The 20,151-nt window shown below is 38.0% G+C and overlaps 1 protein-coding gene across 1 annotated transcript in view; it reads left to right on the top strand.

Moving 5' to 3' along the window:
- The first annotated feature begins 8,248 nt into the window (after positions 1 to 8,248).
- LOC136319266 (antigen WC1.1-like) overlaps positions 8,249 to 20,151 on the top strand; it is a 29,149-nt gene continuing 17,246 nt past the window's right edge. Inside the window, exons 1-3 of the mRNA XM_066252597.1 lie at positions 8,249 to 8,258; positions 15,169 to 15,474; positions 15,570 to 15,890. Coding sequence (XP_066108694.1) covers positions 8,249 to 8,258; positions 15,169 to 15,474; positions 15,570 to 15,890 — 637 coding nt within the window. The remainder of the gene's footprint in view (positions 8,259 to 15,168; positions 15,475 to 15,569; positions 15,891 to 20,151) is intronic.

The following is a 20,151-nucleotide window of genomic DNA, read 5'->3' as shown; positions in this document are numbered from 1 at the left end:
TTTGGAGGAGGAATTAAGATATACAAATTGTCAGTTATAAAAACAGTCATGGGGATGTAAAGTACAGCACAGGGAATATAGTCAATAATATTGTAATATCTATTTATGGTGCCAGGTGGGTACTAGAGTTATTGGGGTAATCACTTCATAAGATTATTAAGAAGATATAATGATCATAAACATATACACCTAACACTGGAGCAACTAAATATATTAAGCAAATACTAACTGATCTGAAAGGGAAAATAGGCAATACAATAATAATAAGAAAACTTAATTCTCCTCTTTCAGCAATGGATAGATCATCTAGAAAGAAAATCAGAAAGAAAATGTTAGACTTAAACCACACATTAGACCAGCAATTTTTAACCAGTGTGCTGCAAGAATATTTAAAACATGCAATACCAGACTATTTAGTCAGGGGCACTGACCTCTTTACCCTTAGTTTGTCCTATTAAAAAATGATAACAGACAACATATAAACAGCTGTATGGTGTAAATGAATCAAAATTATATCTATACAATAAAAACTACAAGAATTTTGAAAAAGAAATTAAAAATAAAAGTAGGAAAATACCCAAAGTTCATGTATTAAAAGAATTATCATAATATTGTTAAAATGTCCATTCTACCCAAAGTAGGATGACATTATGTTAAGTGGGATTATGCTAGATGAGATAAATCAGACAGAGAAAGACAAATACAGTATGGTATCACTTACACGTGAAATAAAAAAAAATCAAAACAGAAAGTAGAAAGGCAGTTACCAAGGGCTAGGTTGGGTGAACTGGGAGACGTTGTTTAAAGGAACAAACTTGCAGCCAGTAGATAAATAAATCCTGGATATCTAATTCACAGCATGGTGGTTACAGACAACAATAATGTATTATAAACCTCAAGGTTGCTAAGAGACTACATCTTAAATTTTCCCACCACAAAAAAAGAAACAATAATTATGTGGCATGATAGAGGTGTTCGTTAATGCTATGGTGGATTTTACAATATATAAATATATCAAATCAACATATTGTACACCTTAAATTTACATAGTGTTAAGTATCAATTATATATTTAAAAAATATTTTTAAGTGATAACATCAGTACTTGGTTTACTGATACCAAGGGTGAGATAATCAATTTGTGTAAAATTGATTCCGTTTCCAAGCATTTTAATGAGATCCACTTTATTTATTTATTCAAAGAGGCCTGAAAAGAATGTGAAAATGGACTAACTGCTTTTTATTAAAATGAACAGGAGAAGGGAATGCATAGGAACAGAAATGTTGAAAAAAGGACCCAGAAGTAGGAGGGCATGCACTTTCTAACTACTAAAGACTGGACTGTCAGGTGCAGATTGCCACATTATAAAGTGGGAATTAATATTTTAACTAATTTGTAATCTGTACTCCCACCATGTTCCAGGAAACTATAATTATTCCTAAGTGAAGTATTTATTCTGATTTATGGTAGTGTTGGGGGCAGAAAATTCTCTGTGATATTGTTACCGGAACAAGCCAGGATTCGTGTTGCTTGTCGCCCTTCAAGCCCAATTCATGAGAGACAGGAACCAAGTAGGGATAAGAGTGTCTTTCAACCCTGGCTGGATAGCTAGGTTGGTTATAGAGCATTGTCCTCAAGCACACAGGTTGCTGGTTCAATCCCCAGACAGGGCACATGCAGAAACAGATCAATGTTTTTGTCTGTCTCTCACTCTCTCCCTTCCTCTCTCCAATTAATGAATTAAAACATTAAAAAAAGAAAAAAGTGTTTTTCATTCAAATTGTCAAAAACCTGAGAAGGCCGGGGAACTCAGGTCTGAAAAACTACCTTAAGAGTCTCAGCTGACTGGCCGGTTTATGTATCTTTGGAAAGGTTAGTGATTTATTATTGAGCATGCAGTTAGTCTCGTAGTAGGGTGCAGGTGGTCAGGATCTGATATGCAGATATGCCCTCCAGGTATACTTGCTTGACGTCAGTGATGGCCTTGTAGATATCCTCAACTTTATCTACAGAGCACTAATGCCTTGAAGGACATAAAGCAAAGATTAAATTCTATGGGACAGGTTATTTTTCTTTCTAAGAAATGTTACTAGTTAATCCTTCACAATATGAAGGAAGGAAAGGAAAGACAGACTTTCCACTTACTGTCATCAGAAGCTCCGTATCTTTAAGAGGAATAAAATGAAAGGCAGGCCCACCGTGAGAAGGCAATAATCATGTCCCGTGGATGTCTGTCTCACATTTTTATCATTTGTCTGAGAGTTTTTTATCTTTCTAAAATCTTAAATTTTTTTTTTATTACTGTTAGATGCTTCTTTCTTTGCAGACACAACGCATGACATTGAAGATCTAGACCTAACTAAAAACATATTTATTTATCCCGTGGCATGTTAGAACTGTTCCAGAAACAGTACATCTGGCTGATCTCACCAGCTACACTGAACCAGCCATTGGGCCAGACCTGTGGGGTGAGGGGCAGAGCGATATCTGACGTCAGAAAACCTTGTATCTCATATAAGGAGATACTTAAGATTTGGCATCTAATTGGTATTTGAACTTCAGAAAGTTTCCTTTTATATTGTCTCTGATGGCAGGGAAGATGTAAAGCAGGGTTACTAATGGCTTCTGGAAGATGGCAAAATCAGAGAATGCGACAATATAATCCTCTTCCCGCTGTAGGGAGCCCCTATCAAGAACCAGGAGGATTCCTTGCATGGTTTAAGGAAGGTGAGACTGTTACTTGTAGACAGGAGGATCAAAACGACCATGAAAGGGCACTGTTTCCTCCAAAGACTTGCTTTTTTCCTCTTCAGTGTGCTAGCAAGTGCTCAAGGTAAGCATAGCCCCACTTCTTAAATCATCAGTGATACTGAATTAGCTCTAAAAGTCTGGAGAGATGATCCCTGGGACTATAATGACAACGCACCTCCAGTGACCATTTGGCTTTCACCAAATGTAATCTTTACTGACAGTCAGTGTTGATTTTTCTCCTGTGGGGACTCTGTTTTTCAAATGCAAAAGTGAGATATTGCAGAAACGTAAACTTTGTTCTCATATTCACCTGAATCTGTGTTTTGGTCTCCAACACAGGTCTCTCTAAAAGCTCAAATCGCCTTCTGTCATGGATTATGGCTGAGGGTCTACCCCAGGCCGGGTCTCTGATCTGTTCTTCCTATATTTTGTATTATTTCTCTTCTTCTTGTATTTTGGTGTTTCTGCTTTTTTTAGCCAATAGAGAGAGAGAATGAGAGAGAGAGAGAGAGAGAGTGTGTGTGTGTGTAAATGTGTATATGAGAGAGATACAGAGTGAGAAATAAATGAGGGGCAGTTTGAAGAGTATGTGAAGGCTAATCGTGTAAGCAAGAATATGTCTGCCCAGCCAAACTGGTGGTGGTGCAGTGGATAGAGCATTGACTCAGAATGCTGATATTGCCGGTTCAGAACCCCAAGGTCACAGGCCTTGAGTGGGGCTCAGGATCTCTGGCTTAAGTATGGGATCAATGACATGAACCCAAAGGTTGCTGACATGAAAAGCCCAAGGTTGCTGGCTTGAGCTGAAAAGTCACTGGCTTAAACAAGCGGTCACTGGCTGGGCTTGAGCTTGAAGTTCTAAATTGAAAGCAACTATAAGTTGATGCTTCACACTCTCTGTCTCTTACTCTCTCTCCAAAAAAAAAAAAAATATATATATATCTAGATATGTATATATGTATATATATATATGTGTGTGTATATATGTATATGTGTGTATGTGATATATATATATATATATATATATATATATATATATATATCTGCCTAGAGAAAATCGACTTTTTATACAGGAGTCCATAGAACTCACACTCTCTAAGCCAGACTGCTTGAGTTGGTGGTAGAAATGGTCGTAGTGGTGGTGATACATGTGCGTGTGCATAAGACGAGGGTAGATAAGGAAACCTTCCTGCCTGAAGGCCCTCCCAATATAAACTATAATTATACCCCCAGATAACCCTGCAGTCTAAACCTGACTTTGAGTTTATCTTCCCCACCAATCCACAGCTCAGATGTTTTTCTGCTTTACTGTGGTTTTCCCCAGAATTGGGTATTTGGCAGAACTTTGTTTTTCTGCCTGTGCTGTTTTCCCTTCCCATCTCTAGGGCTGATGGTGCTCCCACACCACTGTGCAGCAGAAAAAGTGATGCCGAATGTAGGTGTCATGGATAAATGGATATTAGCTTTGAAGGCAGAAGAGGGATCTAGCCTCAGAGACTTCAGGATGTACCTCTCTTGGTCAATTTTGTCCTGCCCCATTGGGGTCCTTGAGCTTATTCTGTGACATCCTAAAGGATCTGCTAATTAGAAAGAATCCTGTGCCCTGGCCAATTGGTTCAGCAGTAGAGCAGCAGCCTGGTGTGTGGAAGTCCCAGGTTCGATTCTCAGCCAGGGCACACAGGAGAAGTGACTACTCCACCCTTTCTCCTTCTCTCATTCTCTTCCCTTCCCACAGCCATGGCTCAAATGGTTCCAGCAAGTTGGCCCTGGGCACTGAGGATGGCTCCATGGCCTTGTCTCAGGTGCTAAAATAGCTTGGTTGCCAAGCAATGGAGCAATGGCCCCAGATGGGCAGAGCATTGCCTGGTAGAGGGTTTGCCTGGTGGATCCCCATCAGGCCCATGCAGGAGTCTGCCTCTGCTTCTGCCTCCTCACCTCTGACTTAATAAATAAAAAAGAAGAAAAGAAAAAAGAATCCTGTGCTTATCAATGTACAATGGTGATTTTTTTTCTCTTGTAGTTTCTGCAGATCCTACATGAAATCTGGCTCCTACTGGGCCCCCGACTCAAGCTATTAGTGTGCAAGCTTCTAAAAATGAGAATAATCCAGCCAATGCCTGTAGAGCTGGCTCTTGTAGGTGTGGGCCTTGGTCTCTGGCTGCTTCAGCAATGTTTCTCACTTCTCTATCCCTTCCCTAACCCGTGTTTCCTCTTTATTTCAAGCCCTTCTAGTCGGAAGTCTCCGTCTCTCTTCTTTGGGAAATTCCACTTCTTCCAACAGGAGCATGAAGATGTGTTTCTCACTCCCTTGTTATATTTCTCAAAACTTCCAGTTCCTTGAGTTTCAGCCATATGCTAATAATGGTTGATTTTGATATCTTTAATATCTCTATTAAGGGTGTATTCCATTATAATAATAAAAAATCTCTTTTTAGCTCAATTAGTATCTCTTGCCTTAAAGTCTACTTTTTGTGATATTAATATAACTACTCCAGTTGACTTACTTACAGGTAGTGTTTACACAGTATATAAATACATTTTTTCCATCATTTCACTTTCAACCATTTTTGCTCTCGTATATAAGGTGTCTTGCATATACCAGTTACTTGAATTTTGTTGCTTTGTCTAGATTAGTTTTTACTTGAAGTATCTAATACATTTACATTAAATGCAATTACTGATATTGTTGGGTTAGTGTCTACCATTTGCTTTTAATTGACCCACCTCTTTATATTTCCTTCTCTCCCCTTGTTTGCCTTTTTAAAATCAGACACATCTGTTATTAATCCAGATTTTCTTCTTTGATTTTCAGTAGATGTGTGGTTTTCTGAGCTTTCTTAGGGTTTTTTGAATTTATTGAATATATGTTTTATACTTTTCCACTATTTTTTTAAATTCTCAACCATCATCTTTTCAAATATCACTTCTGCGGCTCTCTCTGTCTCTCCATTCCTCATCCTCATCTTCATCCTCCTTCTCTCCTCTAAGTTACTAATTCTGTCTTGAGTTCTATCTAAAAGTCTTTTAACCTAGTCATTTAATTCTTAATTCTAGATATTTTCTTTTCAGTTGGCACCATGACTTTGATATATTTTTTAATATATTTACACTTCTTTGTTATATTTTTCACCTCTTTTTCCTACTTTCCTCTTTTTTCTTAAATACATTGATCATAGTTAAAATCCTTACTTGCTAACTTCAACATCTTTATCATGTATGTTTCTGCCTCCTTTTTTTTTTTCCGCTTTGTTAACTTGTCATGTCATCCCATCTCTTTACATGCCATGTAAGTTTTTATTGAATGCTAAGAATTGTATATTAAAAAGATAAAATACTCCAGATATATAGCCTTACACCTGAAAGGATTCATCTTCTGTTCTGCTAGGCAGGTAGGGGAAGGGCGCTGATCACTCAAATATCGGAATACAACCTAGAACTTGGCTGGGACAAGTCTGGCTTGCATTTAGTTTCGGTAACAGTCTGCCCCTGCTTTTCCCTGTTTCTTTGGCATGGACTTTCAGGGATTTCAGTTGAGAGCTTGGATGTTTTGACAGCTTAGCACTCAAAAGAACAAGGGAATATTCACCCTGCTTTCCAAACTTTTTGACATAGTTCTTTGGCCTCCTGCCCTTCACAGCTTTTATACAGGGCAAATATTTGAAGAGAAAATCTGCTGTGTTAGAGTGGCCTGCAAGCCTCCAATTCTATCACTCCAGCACCAGGTAATCACTAAATCAGGATGGCTTCTAGGTCCCAACAGGAGTCTTCTGTCTTACCTAAGTCTAAATTCTGTGCTAATAACACATGCACTGAATTTTAAAATTCCCATAAAGAAATAAAAAGCTTAGATCCTTAGCTAACACTGAAATAATCTCCACTCTTTGGAATTTTAATATATTTAGTTCATGTAGTATCCACAAATATCTAATACCTGTACTTTTTTGGGGTTTTTTTTCCATTTTCAGCTTATTTAGTTGCACTCAGTAGGAACATTGGTCTGCTGTGAAAACCTCCATTGTTTTAAATTGAATTTATTGGGGTGACATTGGTTTGCAAAGCCATACAGGTTTCAAGTATGGTTCTGCTCCTTTTAATGGGAGCAGAAGTTCTAAGTTTTAATCTCTATTTATTATTTACTTAAAATTGATAGACATTATTTAACTCCTCTTTACATCCCTTTCACATGTGTAAAAACTAACTAATAATAATACAATAGATCTGTTAAAATGTCTATTCAAGTATTTTTCAGAGCAGGAATATAACCTATTTCTGCTCTATAGTCAAGTTATAAATACACGATATTTTCCCCTATAGAACAAATGGCTTCAAATTTTGAATAATAGCAATTCCTGACAGAAGATTAGACTTGTTTGTGGGAAGAAGAACATTCTGTGATTCCCAGTGGAAGGTCTGGCGTCTGGCCAATGTCAATCAATATCATCTAACTTCATCTCTCATCTGAGATTGCCCAATCTACTCAAATAGAAGTACATTTTTTTAAATGAAATATCCAGATCTGGAGTTTAAAGCCTAGAATCATAAGCAAACTATTCTAGGATAAACCATGACCTGTTCCATGGTCCATTTTCAGCTCTGAATACTATACCAAGAAGAACAATTCTGAATGGTAGAGGACTGATGGCTGCTACCTGAGGCTTCGGATGAGCTAACCCCAATACCTCACTCCAGTCCCTTTAATCTAATTATTTTAATTTTCAGATCAATGGCTCCAAAGTGTGTGTGATTTATAAGAAATTCATCCAGCTGGTAGAACATTACAGTGATTCTAAACTCATTTACCTGCTCAGAGTAGAGAGTCCAACATTTCCTGTATATCTTTCACAGATACTTCGCAGACCTCTGTAAATCAGAAAGTTAACGCTGATAGGAGCCATGTAACACTTTGTATCTAAGACTACTGCTTAATTTTTTCTGTTTCTTTCTATTTTTCCACCCTATTACTCTCTGATCACTACCATAGGAAACCAGACCCAGATGTGGTCCTGGTCCAGCCCAGCAGGCTCTGCGGCCTCAGAAGAGACCGCTGCCAACTGCTCAGGTGAGGGGCCCCACAGCACCAGAAACCCTTCGCTTTCCCTGTGTAAATGCCCCATTGGCCTCTTTCTCCTCAGACAGCAGACAGCTCCGCCTAGTGGACGGGGGCGGTCGCTGCGCCGGCAGAGTGGAGGTCCTTCACCAGGGCTCCTGGGGCACCATCTGAGATGACAGCTGGGACCTGAACGATGCCCGGTTGTGTGCACACAGCTGGGCTGTGGAGATGCCGTCAATGCCACGGTCTCTGCTCACTTCGGGGAAGGAACAGGCCACATCTGGCTGGATGACGTGAACTGCGCAGGAAGTGTCCTTCCCAAGGCTGGGGACAGTACGGCTGCTGGCACAAGGAGGATGTGGGGACTCATGTCTGAGCTGCATATTATCTAACCCTCTTTCCATTTTTAACCATTAAGGTTATTTTTTCTTGTCTCCAGTGCGAGAAATGGGAAAAGGTAGCTTGGTAAGGTGCTGGCTGGGAGGAACACAGGGTAATTAAAAAAATTAATTCCACAAATATATATTCTAAATACAGTATTTATGTCCTTCATCTATACTGAGGCTTTTGCAATTTGGAAGGCTCCAAATTATAGCTTGTTTGCTCTCTGTTTCCTTCCTCTCCTCTTCTCCTTTTTTACAGCATGCTGGCTTCTTATCTCAAGACTCCACGTAGGAGAGTAGTATACAGTTAGCATTAGATAGAGTTAAAATACCTCAATTACTCTTACTGCTTAGCACATGCTAAGATTACCATATCTGGGAAGAAAAACCCCATTATGAAATGATCAACAAACTTAGCTGTCTTGCATACTCCCTGAGAACTCACTCTCTCCCATGTTCAAAGGCAAATTCTGCGGTTCAAGAGACATGACTAGGACCAGCCACTCTTCTTACTCTTTTTCTCTTTTTATAGAAATTAAATTTAATGGGGTGACACTGATCAGTAAGAGTACATAGGTTTCGTGTGAGCATTTCTATAGCATTTGAACTGTTGATTACGTTGTATACCCATCCTTTTTCTTCTTCCCCCCGCCCTGGTTACCATCACATTCTTGTCCATGTCTCTGAGTCTCATTTTTATGTCCCATCTATGTATGGAATCATATAGTTCTTAGTTTTTTCTGATTTACTTATTTCACTCCGTATAATGTTATCAAGGTCCATCCATGTTATTGAAAATGATCCGATGTCATCATTTCTTATGGCTGAATAGTATTTCATAGTATATATATGTACCAAAGCTTTTTAATCCACTCGTCCACTGACGGACACTTGGGCTGTTTCCAGATCTTCGCTATTGTGAACAATGCTGCCATAAACATGGGGGTGCATTTCTTCTTTTGGAACAGTGCTATGGTGTTCTTGGGGTATATTCCTAACAGTGGGATAGCTGGGTCAAAAGGCAGTTTGATTTTTAATTTTTTGAGGAATCTCCATACTGTTTTCCACAGTGGCTGCACCAGTCTGCATTCCTACCAGCAGTGCAGGAGGGTTCCCTTTTCTCCACATCCTCGCCAGCACTTATTCTGTGTTGTTTTGTTGATGAGCACCATTCTGACTGGTGTGAGGTGATATCTCATTGTGGTTTTAATTTGCTCTTCAACTTCTCTTGCAGCAATATATTTGCCGATTTATCTCCATGGGGAAGTGAAATAAAAGACAGGATAAACAAATGGGACTATATCAAACTAAAAAGCTTTTGCTTTTAGCTAAAGACAATAAGAACAGAATAAAAAGACTACACAATAGGAGAACATATTCGACAATACATTTGATAAGGGATTAATAACCAAAATTTATAAAGAACTTGTAAAACTCAACACCAGGAAGACAAACAATCCAAGAAAAAAATGGGCAAAAGAAATGAATAGACACTTCTCCAAAGAGGACATACAGATGGCCAATAGGCATATGAAAAAATGCTCAACATCACTAATCATTAGAGAAATGCAAATTAAAACCACAATGAGATATTCTTAATTTTTTTAAAGGAAGCACTATACTGTCTTCCATAGTGGCTGTACCAGTTTACATTTTCACCAGCAGTGAATGAGGGTTCCTTTTTCTCCACAGCCTCTCCAACACTTGCTATTACCTGTCTTGTTGATAACAGCCAATCTAACAAATGTAAGGTATTATCTCATTGTACTTTTGATTTGCATTTCTCTAATAGCTAGCGAAGGTGAGCATTTTTTCATATACATTAATCATTTGTATGATACGTCTTCTTGGGAGAAGTGTCTGTTCAGGTTTTCTCCCCATTTTTTAATTTGATTGTCTGCTTGTTTTTTGCTGAACTTTGTGAGTTCTTTATATGTTTTGGATATTAACCCCTTATCAAAGCCATTGTTAGTGAATATCATTGCCCATTTGATTGGCTTCCTTTTTGTTTCATTGTTCATTTCTTTTACTATGCAGAAGCTTTTTAGTTTAACATAGTTCCATTTATTTACGTTTGCCTGTACTTCCCATGCCTTTGGTGTCAAATTCATAAAATGTTCTCTATGGCCAAGGTTTCATTCATAAGTTCAGAACTTATGTTTTTGTCTATGCAATTTATTGTTTCAAATATTATATTTAGATCTTTGATCCATTTTGAATTAATTTACGTGGATGGGGACGAGGTGTAGTCAAATTTTATTCTTTTGCATGTGGCTTTCATTTTCCCAGCACTATTTATTAAAGAGGCTTTCTTTTCTCTATTGTGTGCTTTTGGCTCCTTTGTCAAAGATTATTTGTTCATATATATGTGGTTGTATTTCTGGCTGTCAATTCTGTTCCTTTGGTCTGTATATCTGTTTTGATTATAGTGGCTCTGTAGTATAACTTGATGTCAGGTAGTGTGATACAACTGGCTCCATTCTTTTTCCAAGGCTTGTGTTGGCTATTTGGGGTTTTTATGAATCCATACAAATCTGGTGATTTTTTTTGTTTTATTTCTTTAAAAAATGACAGTGGCATATTAATGGAGATTGCATTAAATTTGTATATTGTTGGGTAATATGGCCATTTTAACTATGTTGATTCTTCCAATCCATGAACATGGAATATTTTTCCATTGCATTATGTCTTTCTCAATTACTTTTAATAATGCTTTGTAGTTGTCAGTATGTAGTTCCTTCACATCCTTTGTTAAGTTTATTCTTAGGTATTTTATTGGTATTGCAATTGTAAAAGGAATTTTTTTTCAGTTCATTTTCTGAGATTTTATTGGTGGCCTATAGGAAAGAAGTAGACTTTTGAATATTGATTATGTATCCTGTGACTTTATGGTATTTGTTTATTGTTTCTAATCGTTTTTCTGTGAAATCTCCAAGATTTACAATATATAGGATCATGTCATCTGCAAAAAGTGATACCTTTACTTCTTTTATTTCTTTATCTTGCCTGATTGCTCTGGCTAAGACTTCCAGTACTATGTTGAATAACAGTGGAGAGAGTGGGCAGCCTTGTCTTGTTCCTGATTTTAGAGGAAAAGCTTTCAGTTTTTCACCATTTAGTATGATATTGACTGATGATTTGTCATATATGACCTTTAGTATGTTGAGGTACTGTACTTTCTTTCTATACCCATTTTATTGAGTGTTTTAAAAATAAATAGAGGTTATATTTTATTGGATGCTTTTTTATTATTATTAATTTTAATGGAGTGACATTTATAAATCAGGGTACATATGTTCAGAGAAAACATCTCCAGGTTATTTTGACATTTGATGATGCTGCATTCCCATCACCCAAAGTCAAATTGTCTTCCATCACCTTCTATCTGGTTTTCTTTGTGCCCCTCCCCTCCTCCCACACCCTCCCTCTTCTCCCCACCCCCGAAACCACCACTCTCTTGCCCATGTCTCTGAGTCTCATTTTTATGTCCCATCTATGTTAGGAATCATATAGTTCTTAGCTTTTTCTGATTTACTTATTTCACTCTGTATAATGTTATCAAGGTCCATCCATGTTGTTGTAAATGATCCAATGTCATCATTTCTTATGGCTGAATAGTATTCCATAGTATATATGTACCAAAGCTTTTTAATCCACTCATCCACTGACGGATACTTGGGCTGTTTCCAGATCTTTGCTATTGTGAACAATGCTGCCATAAACATGGGGGTGCATTTCTCCTTTTGAAACAGTGCTATGGTGTTCTTGGGGTATATTCCTAACAGTGGGATAGCTGGGTCAAAAGGCAGTTTGATTTTTAATTTTTTGAGGAATCTCCATACTGTGTTCTACAGTGGCTGCACCAGTCTGTATTCCCACCAGCAGTGCAGGAGGGTTCCCTTTTCTCCACATCCTCGCCAGCACTCATTCTGTGTTGTTTTGTTGATGAGCACCATTCTGACTGGTGTGAGGTGATATCTCATTGTGGTTTTAATCTGCATTTCTCTGTATTACTTTTTTTAATGTATTGTTGTGTTCAAATTATTGGTGTGGTTTTTTTTAGGATTTTTGCATCTGTATTTATTAGAGATATTGGCCCATAGTTTTTTGTTGTTGTTGTTAGTCCTTGCCAGGTTTTGGTATCAGGGTTATGATGGCCTTATAAAATGTGTTAAGGAGTATTTCTTCTTTTATTTTTGGAAGGCTTTGAAAAAAATAGGTACCAATTCTTCTTTCAGTGTTTGGTGGAATTCATTAGTGTGGTCATCTGGTCCTGGACATTTTGGGGGGTGGTTTTTGATAGTTGTTTCTATTTCTTCCCTGCTTATGGGTCTATTTAGGTTTTTCACTTCTTCATGATTCAGTCCAGGAAGATTGTATAGATCTAGGAACTTATCCATTTCTTCTAGATTCTTAAATTTGGAGGTATATAATCTTTCATAGTATTCTACTATTTTTGTATATCAATCATGCCTGTAGTAGTTTCTCCTCTTCATTTCAGATTTTGTTTATATGAATCCTTTCTCCTTTTTCCTTAATGAGTGTAGCCAGGGGTTTGTCCATTTTATTGATCTTTTCAAAAAAACAGCTCTTTCTTGTATTAAATTTATCTATAATTTGTTGTTGTTGTTGTTCTCTTTTTCATTCAGTTCTGCTCTAGTTTTTACTATTTTTTTTCTGCTGACTTTGGGTTACCTTTGTTCTTCTTTTTCTAGTACTTTAAAATGTAATGTTAAGTTGCTTCCTTGGGATCTCTCTTGTTTCTTGATATAAGCCTATAATGATATAAACTTTCCTCTTATTACTGCACTTGCTGCATCCCAGAAGTTTTGATATGTTGTGTTATCATTCTCATTTGTCTGTATACACGTTTTGATCTCTGCTTTTATTTCTTCTTTGACCCAGTCATTTTTTAAAAGAATGTAATTTAATTTTTACATTTTTGTGGAGTGTTTTTACTTCCTTTTTGCTGTTGAATTCTAATTTCAAAGCCTTATGGTCAGAGAATATGCTTGGTATAATTTCAGTTGTCTCGAATTTTTTGATGTTAGTTTTGTGGCCCAACATATGATTTTTCCTTAAGAATGTTCCATGCACACTGGAAAAAAATGTATCATCTGATGTCTGAGATAAAATGTTCTATAAATGTCTATTTTGTCCATTTGGTCTAGTGTGTCTTTTAAGGCCAATATTTCTTTATTGATTTTCTGCTTGGATGATTTATCTAAACTGTCAATGCTGTGTTGAGTTCTCCAACTATGATTGTGTTCTTCTCTGTATCTTACTTTTGTTAGAAGATGTTGTATATATTTTGGTGCTCCCTGATACTGTGCATATATATTAAGAAATGTTATAGCTCCTTGATATAGTGTCCCCTTTATCATTATAAAATGTCCATCTTTGTCTCTTGTTACCTTTGTTGTCTTAAAGTCAGCATTGTCAGATATTAGTGTAGTTACACCTTCTTTTCTTGGGTATTATTATTTGCTTGGAGGATAGTTTTGCAACCTTTCACTTTGAGTCTACTTTTGCCATTGAAGCTTGTATGTGTCTCCTGAAGGCAGCATATGGTTGGGGGGTTTTGTTTGTTTGTTTTTTAGCAAGATAGAGACAGACAGAAAGATAGAGGATAAGAGAGAGATGAGAAGAATTAGCTTGTAATTGCAGCACTTCAGTTGTTCATTAATTGCTTCTCATATGTCCCTTGACCAGGAGGCTCCAGCTGAGCCAGTAACCCTTTGCTCAAGCCAGTGACCTTGAGCTCAAACTAGTGACCTTAAGCTTCAAGCCAGTGACCTTTGGTGTCATATCTGTGATCTCTCTCTGGGAGGTTGGGGGAGTCACACTTTCTTTTTCTCTATTTCTGTCCCAAGTGCAGGCTGCCAGCAGACTGCAGGAACACTGGCAGTGATCCCACACTTTGCTGTGGCTTTTGCTCAGTATCTCAACAACTGCCCCTCCAAATCTCCTTCTAGAAGAAAAAGACCCAGTCACTCCTGGTTTCTTCCTTCTCCTGAGCCCTGGCAGATAAAAACACAGACAGTGCAGGCTTCTTTCTTCCCTGTAGTCCCACCACAAGTGTGTCTCATTTTACACCCCTCCCCCATTTTTACCCTTTCCACTTTTAGTCAATTTAATGCACAGATCTTTTCAGGCAAGCCTGCAAGCTTAGCTGGGGTTCCCTCGCTAAGTATAGCTGTTCAATTTGTTGAAATCTCAAGGAGAGAGATCAAGGTTATCTCTCACATTTCCATTACTCTGACGTCCTCCCAATCCTTTTTCTATGACTCTCAAAGATTTCTTAATATTCAAACTTGTCTTTGGACAACTTCTTTCACAATCAGATCATCTAAGAAATTCTTAGAATTTTTGCCATGAAAAATTATGAAAAAAAAATTGAAATCATAAAACTGTACTAGTTATATCTGTATTTCCTCCCTTGAGCTATAAGTTTATCTACAGTTTGGCATGCATTCATGGTCTAACCCTCATGATTTTCCCTATCCTCAGTCATTTGAAGATTGGCTACTGAGAGAAAGCTGCTAAGAATTCTAGCCCCATAAAATCTCAGAATATCCTTCTAACTTTGTCCACCTGATAGGCCTCTAACTTCTTGAATCTTGTGGCCTTTTCTTAAACTCTGGGTTAGTACAGTTCTTTATACCTCTGCACCCAAGTTTAAAAGCCCACTACAGGCTTCTTGAGCCCTGTAGTTCCTAGGCCTCTAGTTAAGGAATTCACATTTCTAACCAATCTCAAAGTGTACATCCCTGGGATTCAGCTATTTCAAGATGACCCTGAAAAACCTGGACATCTCTTCAGAAACTTGTTTATGAAAATATAATTCTGACACTAACCATTAAAATCCCTTTCCATGCCCCACCACCAGAAAAGAAAAACTATCACACCATTTTCTGTGACATGTTTCCAATTACCAAGTCAAGATCATGAACACTCACTGGGTTTGTTTGTTTGTTCTCTTAGGATTTGTGCATCTAGTTGGAGGGGGTAGACTTTGCTCAGGACGAGTAGAAATACATTCTGAAGGAAACTGGATTCCAGTATCCAATTGGAACTTTACGTTGTCCACTGCCCAGGTCATCTGTGCAAAGCTGGGGTGTGGCAAGGTTGCATCTCTCATAAGATATGTGCCTTTCAGTGAGTCACATAAACTGGTCTGGCCTGATCAGTTTTGGTGTAAGGGGCATGAGTGGAACCTCAGCATCTGTCCCAGAGTGCCCTGTCTAGGAGGCACTTGCCAGCACAATGGAACTGTTCAAGTTGTCTGCTCAGATGAGATGCAGAGCAAGATTTTTAACATCCCTGCGTACTCTGTTGGGGTAAAAAAATATATAAGATTTTGCTAAAATCCTGTCTTCTCCTACCAGCATACACAGAAATTCGGCTCATGAAAAATGGCACCTCTCAGTGTGAGGGAAATTTGGAAGTGAATGTTTCTGGAGAATGGAGAATGCTCTGTGCCTCCCACTGGAATATGGCCAATGCCGATGTTGTCTGTCGTCAGCTTGGCTGTGGAGTCAGCCTCTCAATCACCAAAGAAGCATACTCTGTGGAAAGAGATACTCAGATCTGGAAAGCACAGTTTCACTGCTCAGGGGCTGAGTCCTCCTTGTGGAATTGCTCTATGACTGCCCTGGGCATTCCTGACTGTACCCATGGAAACATGGCCTCTGTGATCTGCTCAGGTAAGGACTAACTGGAGTTTCAGATGCTCCTCAACTTAAATGTCCCTAACAGCAGAAAATATGGAAAAACAGCCTTCAAAAGTTAAGGCATTTTACGATGAAATATGGGTCTTGTCATAGGTCATTCATTCTGTTTGTCAGGGCAAGAAGTTTTAATAAGCATAAAACCCCTCAAAAAATGAGCTCAAAATAATTACCAACCAATTTCTATGTAAAATTTTCAACTATTAAACATCTAAAAAGAAAACATAGGAGAAAATTTGGGGAATCTTGGGATAGGCAAACATTTTCTAAGGCATTAAGCACTTTAAAAATGAGAATTAGACATCATCAAATTTTAAAACTTTTGGTCCTTGATAGACAGCATTAAGAAAGTGGAAACGGGGCCCTGACCGGTTGGCTCAGCGGTAGAGCGTCGGCCTGGCGTGCGGGGAACCCGGGTTCGATTCCTGGCCAGGGCACATAGGAGAAGCGCCCATTTGCTTCTCCACCCCCCCCTTCCTCTCTGTCTCTCTCTTCCTCTCCCGCAGCCGAGGCTCCATTGGAGCAAAGATGGCCCGGGCGCTGGGGATGGCTCCTTGGCCTCTGCCCCGGGCGCTAGAGTGGCTCTGGTCGAGGCAGAGCGACACCCCGGAAGCGCAGAGCATCGCCCCCTGGTGGGCAGAGCATCGCCCCTGGTGGGCGTGCCGGGTGGATCCTGGTCGGGCGCATGCGGGAGTCTGTCTGACTGTCTCTCCCCATTTCCAGCTTCAGAAAAAAAAAAAAAAAAAGAAAGAAAGTGGAAACGGTGTCCTGACCTGTGGTGCAGTGGATGGAGCATTGTCCAGAGCACTGAGTTTGCCAGTTCCATTCTGGGGTTGCCAGCTTGATCCTGGGGTTGCAGTCTGAACCTCAAGGTCACCAGTTGGAGCACCCATCAGGGCACATATGAGAAGTAATTAATGGGTGCACAACTAAATAGAACAACAAATTGATGCTTATCTCTCTCTCTCTCTCTCCTTCCTCCCCCTTACTGTCTTTCAAAAAAAAATTAAAAGATACAACTGACACAGACCATTTTGCAAGATATGTATCTGAAAAAGAACTTGCATTCAGAATATACTAATGGCCAATAAGCAAAATAAAAGATACTTAACATTATTAGTGATCAAGAAAATTCAAATTAAAGTATGAATTATTAAATTCAAATAAATTTAATCTCACTAGAATGATTAAAATGAAAGACTTACTATTCCAGTTTTGGCAAGGATGTGGAGCAACTAGAGCACCATACATTGCTGGTGGTAATGTAAAACTATGCAAACACTTTGAAAAAAGAAAGAATTCTTTTTAGTTAAACATACATTTAAATGTTACCCAACAATTCTACTACTAGACATTTTACTGAGAGAAATAAAAATGTAGGTCCACAAAAAGATTTGAGCATTGATGTTCATAGTATTTTTATTAACAATAATAAAAAAGTATAAATAACTCAAATTTTTATTAACAGAAGAATGAATAAATAAATTGTGATATATTTAGATGATGGAAGACTTTCAAACCATAAAGAGGACAAACAATTGATAAATTCAACTGTAAAGCTAAATCTCAAAAGCATGCTAAGAAAAGAAGCCATACAAAAAAATATATATTATATTATTCCATTACATTATACAATGTAAACTAAAGTATGTGACAGAAGGCAGATCAATAGGAAGAAGAGAAAAGATCATGTGAAGACACAGGAGAAGACACTGGAGTGCTGGGGATGGGATATATTGGCTGCCAAGACAAATGGGAAATTTGGGGGTTCATATTTGTGCTGTATTTTGATTAAGGTGGTTGGCTATAGGTGCATACATTTGTCAAAATGTACTCTTAATATAGGTATATTTTATTGTATAAAAGTATACCTTGATATAGTTGATTTTACTGGTTTTGTTTGTTTCTAGCTTAATTCTACTGTGGTCCAAATATATCATAATTATTACTTTTATTAATTTTTCCTTTGAAAAATTTTGGAACTCATATTTGTTACAGCATATAACCAGTCCTCGTAAATGGCCTATATGCCCTTGAGAATGATGTGTATTCTGCAGTTTGCAGGTGTCTAACTATTATATCATACCACTATATTTTTTGTTTTGTTTTTGAGAGAAAGGAAGGAAGAGAGAGAAGGAGGCAGAGAGAGCAAGAAGGATCAACTCATAGTTGCTTTCACTTTAGTTGTGCATTGATTACTTCTCATACGTGCCTTGACCAAAGATCAGACCTTGGGCTCAAGCCAAATCAGCGACCCCTTGCTCAAGCCAGTGACCTTCGGGCTCAAGCTGGTGACCTTTGGAATCATGTCAATAATTTTTCACTCAAGCCAGTAACCCCACACTCAAGCCAGAGACCCCCCTATTTGTTTTTGTTTTTAATTTACTGATTTTAATTTACTGTGTTTACATAGATTCAAGTGTCCCACCAAATACATTCCACACACCCCTGTGTTGCCCTCAACGTTCGCCTTGTCCCTCTCCCACCAATGCCCTCCCCCCTTTCCTCCAGGATTTGCTTTCCAGCTCTCTATAATGCTGTGTTATGTATATATAATTTCACCAATCTCTTTCCCTTCTCTGACCCCATCCTCTCATCCTCTTTGCCTCTGTCCACTTTCAGTCTGGTCCCTTTGATCCTGCCTCTGCCTCTATTCTGCTCCTCAGTTCAAATTGTTCATTAGATTCCTAAAATGAGTGAGGTCATATGATATTTTTCTTTCTCTACCTGGCTTATTTCATTAGCATAATAGTTTCCAGGTTCATCCATGTTGTTGCAAAAGGTAAGACTTCTTTCTTTTTCACGGCCACATAGTATTCCATTGTGTATATGTACCACTGCTTTTTAATCCACTCATCCACTGACGGATACTTGGGCTGTTTCCAGATCTTGGCTATTGTAAACAATGCTGCAATAAACATGGGGGTGCATTTCTTCTTTTGGAACAGTGATTTGGTATTCTTAGGATATATTCCTAAAAGTAGGATGGCTGGGGCAAAAGGCAGTTCCATTTTTAATTTTTTGAGAAATCTGCATACTGTTTTCCACAGTGGCTGCACCAGTGTGCATTCCCACCAGCAGTGCAGGAGGGTTCCCTTTTCTGCACATCCTCTCCAGCACTTACTATGTGTTGTTTTGTTAATGAGCACCATTCTGATTGGTGTGAGGTGATATCTCATTGTGGTTTTAATTTGCATTTCTCTAATAATTAGTGATGTTGAACATTTTTTCATATGCCTATTGGCCATCTGTATGTCCTCTTTGGAGAAGTGTCTATTCATTTCCTTTGCCCATTTCTTGATTGGATTGTTTATCTTCCTGGTGTTGAGCTTTAAAAGTTCTTTATAAATTTTGGTTACTAATCCCTTATCAGATGTATTGTCAAATATGTTCTCCCATTGTGTGGCTTGTCTTTTTATTTTGTTCGTATTATCTTTAGCTCTGCAAAAGCTTTTTAGCTTGATATAGTCCCATTTGTTCATCCTGTCCTTTATTTCACTTGCCCGTGGAGACAAATCAGCAAAAAAATTGCTATGAGAGATGTCGGAAAGCTTAGTGACTATGTTTTCTTCTAAGATAATTATGGTTTTACAACCTACATTTAAGTCTTTTATCCATTTTGAGTTTATTTTTGTGAATGGTGTAAGTTGGTGGTCTACTTTCATTTTTTGCGAGTAGCTGTCCAATTTTTCCAACACCATTTGTTAAAGACACTGTCTTTACTCCATTGTATGCTCTTACCTCCTTTGTCAAATATCAATTGACCATAAAGATGTGGGTTTATTTCTGGGCTCTCTGTTCTGTTCCATTGATCTGTATGCCTGTTCTTATGTCAGTACCAAGCTGTTTTGAGTACAATGGCCTTGTAGTATGACTTGATATCAGGAAGTGTGATACCACCCACTTTATTCTTCTTTATCAAGATTGCTGAGGCTATTTGTGTTCTTTTTTGGTTCCATATAAATTTCTAGAATATTTGTTATATATCTTTAATTATGTCATTGGTATTTTAATAGGAATTGCATTGAATTTATAAATTGCTTTATGTAATATAAACATTTTAATGATGTTTATTCCTCTTATCCATGAACACAGTATATGCTTCCACTTGTTTGTATCTTCTTTGATTTCCTTTATCAATGTTTTATAATTTTCTGAGTACAAATCTTTAACATCCTTGGTTAAATTTACTCCTGGGTACTTTGTTTTTTCATTATTGTTGTTACAATATTGAAGG

This window comes from Saccopteryx bilineata, chromosome 1 (assembly GCF_036850765.1).
Source record: "Saccopteryx bilineata isolate mSacBil1 chromosome 1, mSacBil1_pri_phased_curated, whole genome shotgun sequence".
NCBI lineage: Eukaryota > Metazoa > Chordata > Mammalia > Chiroptera > Emballonuridae > Saccopteryx > Saccopteryx bilineata.
This window is presented reverse-complemented; position numbering and strand designations above follow the sequence as displayed.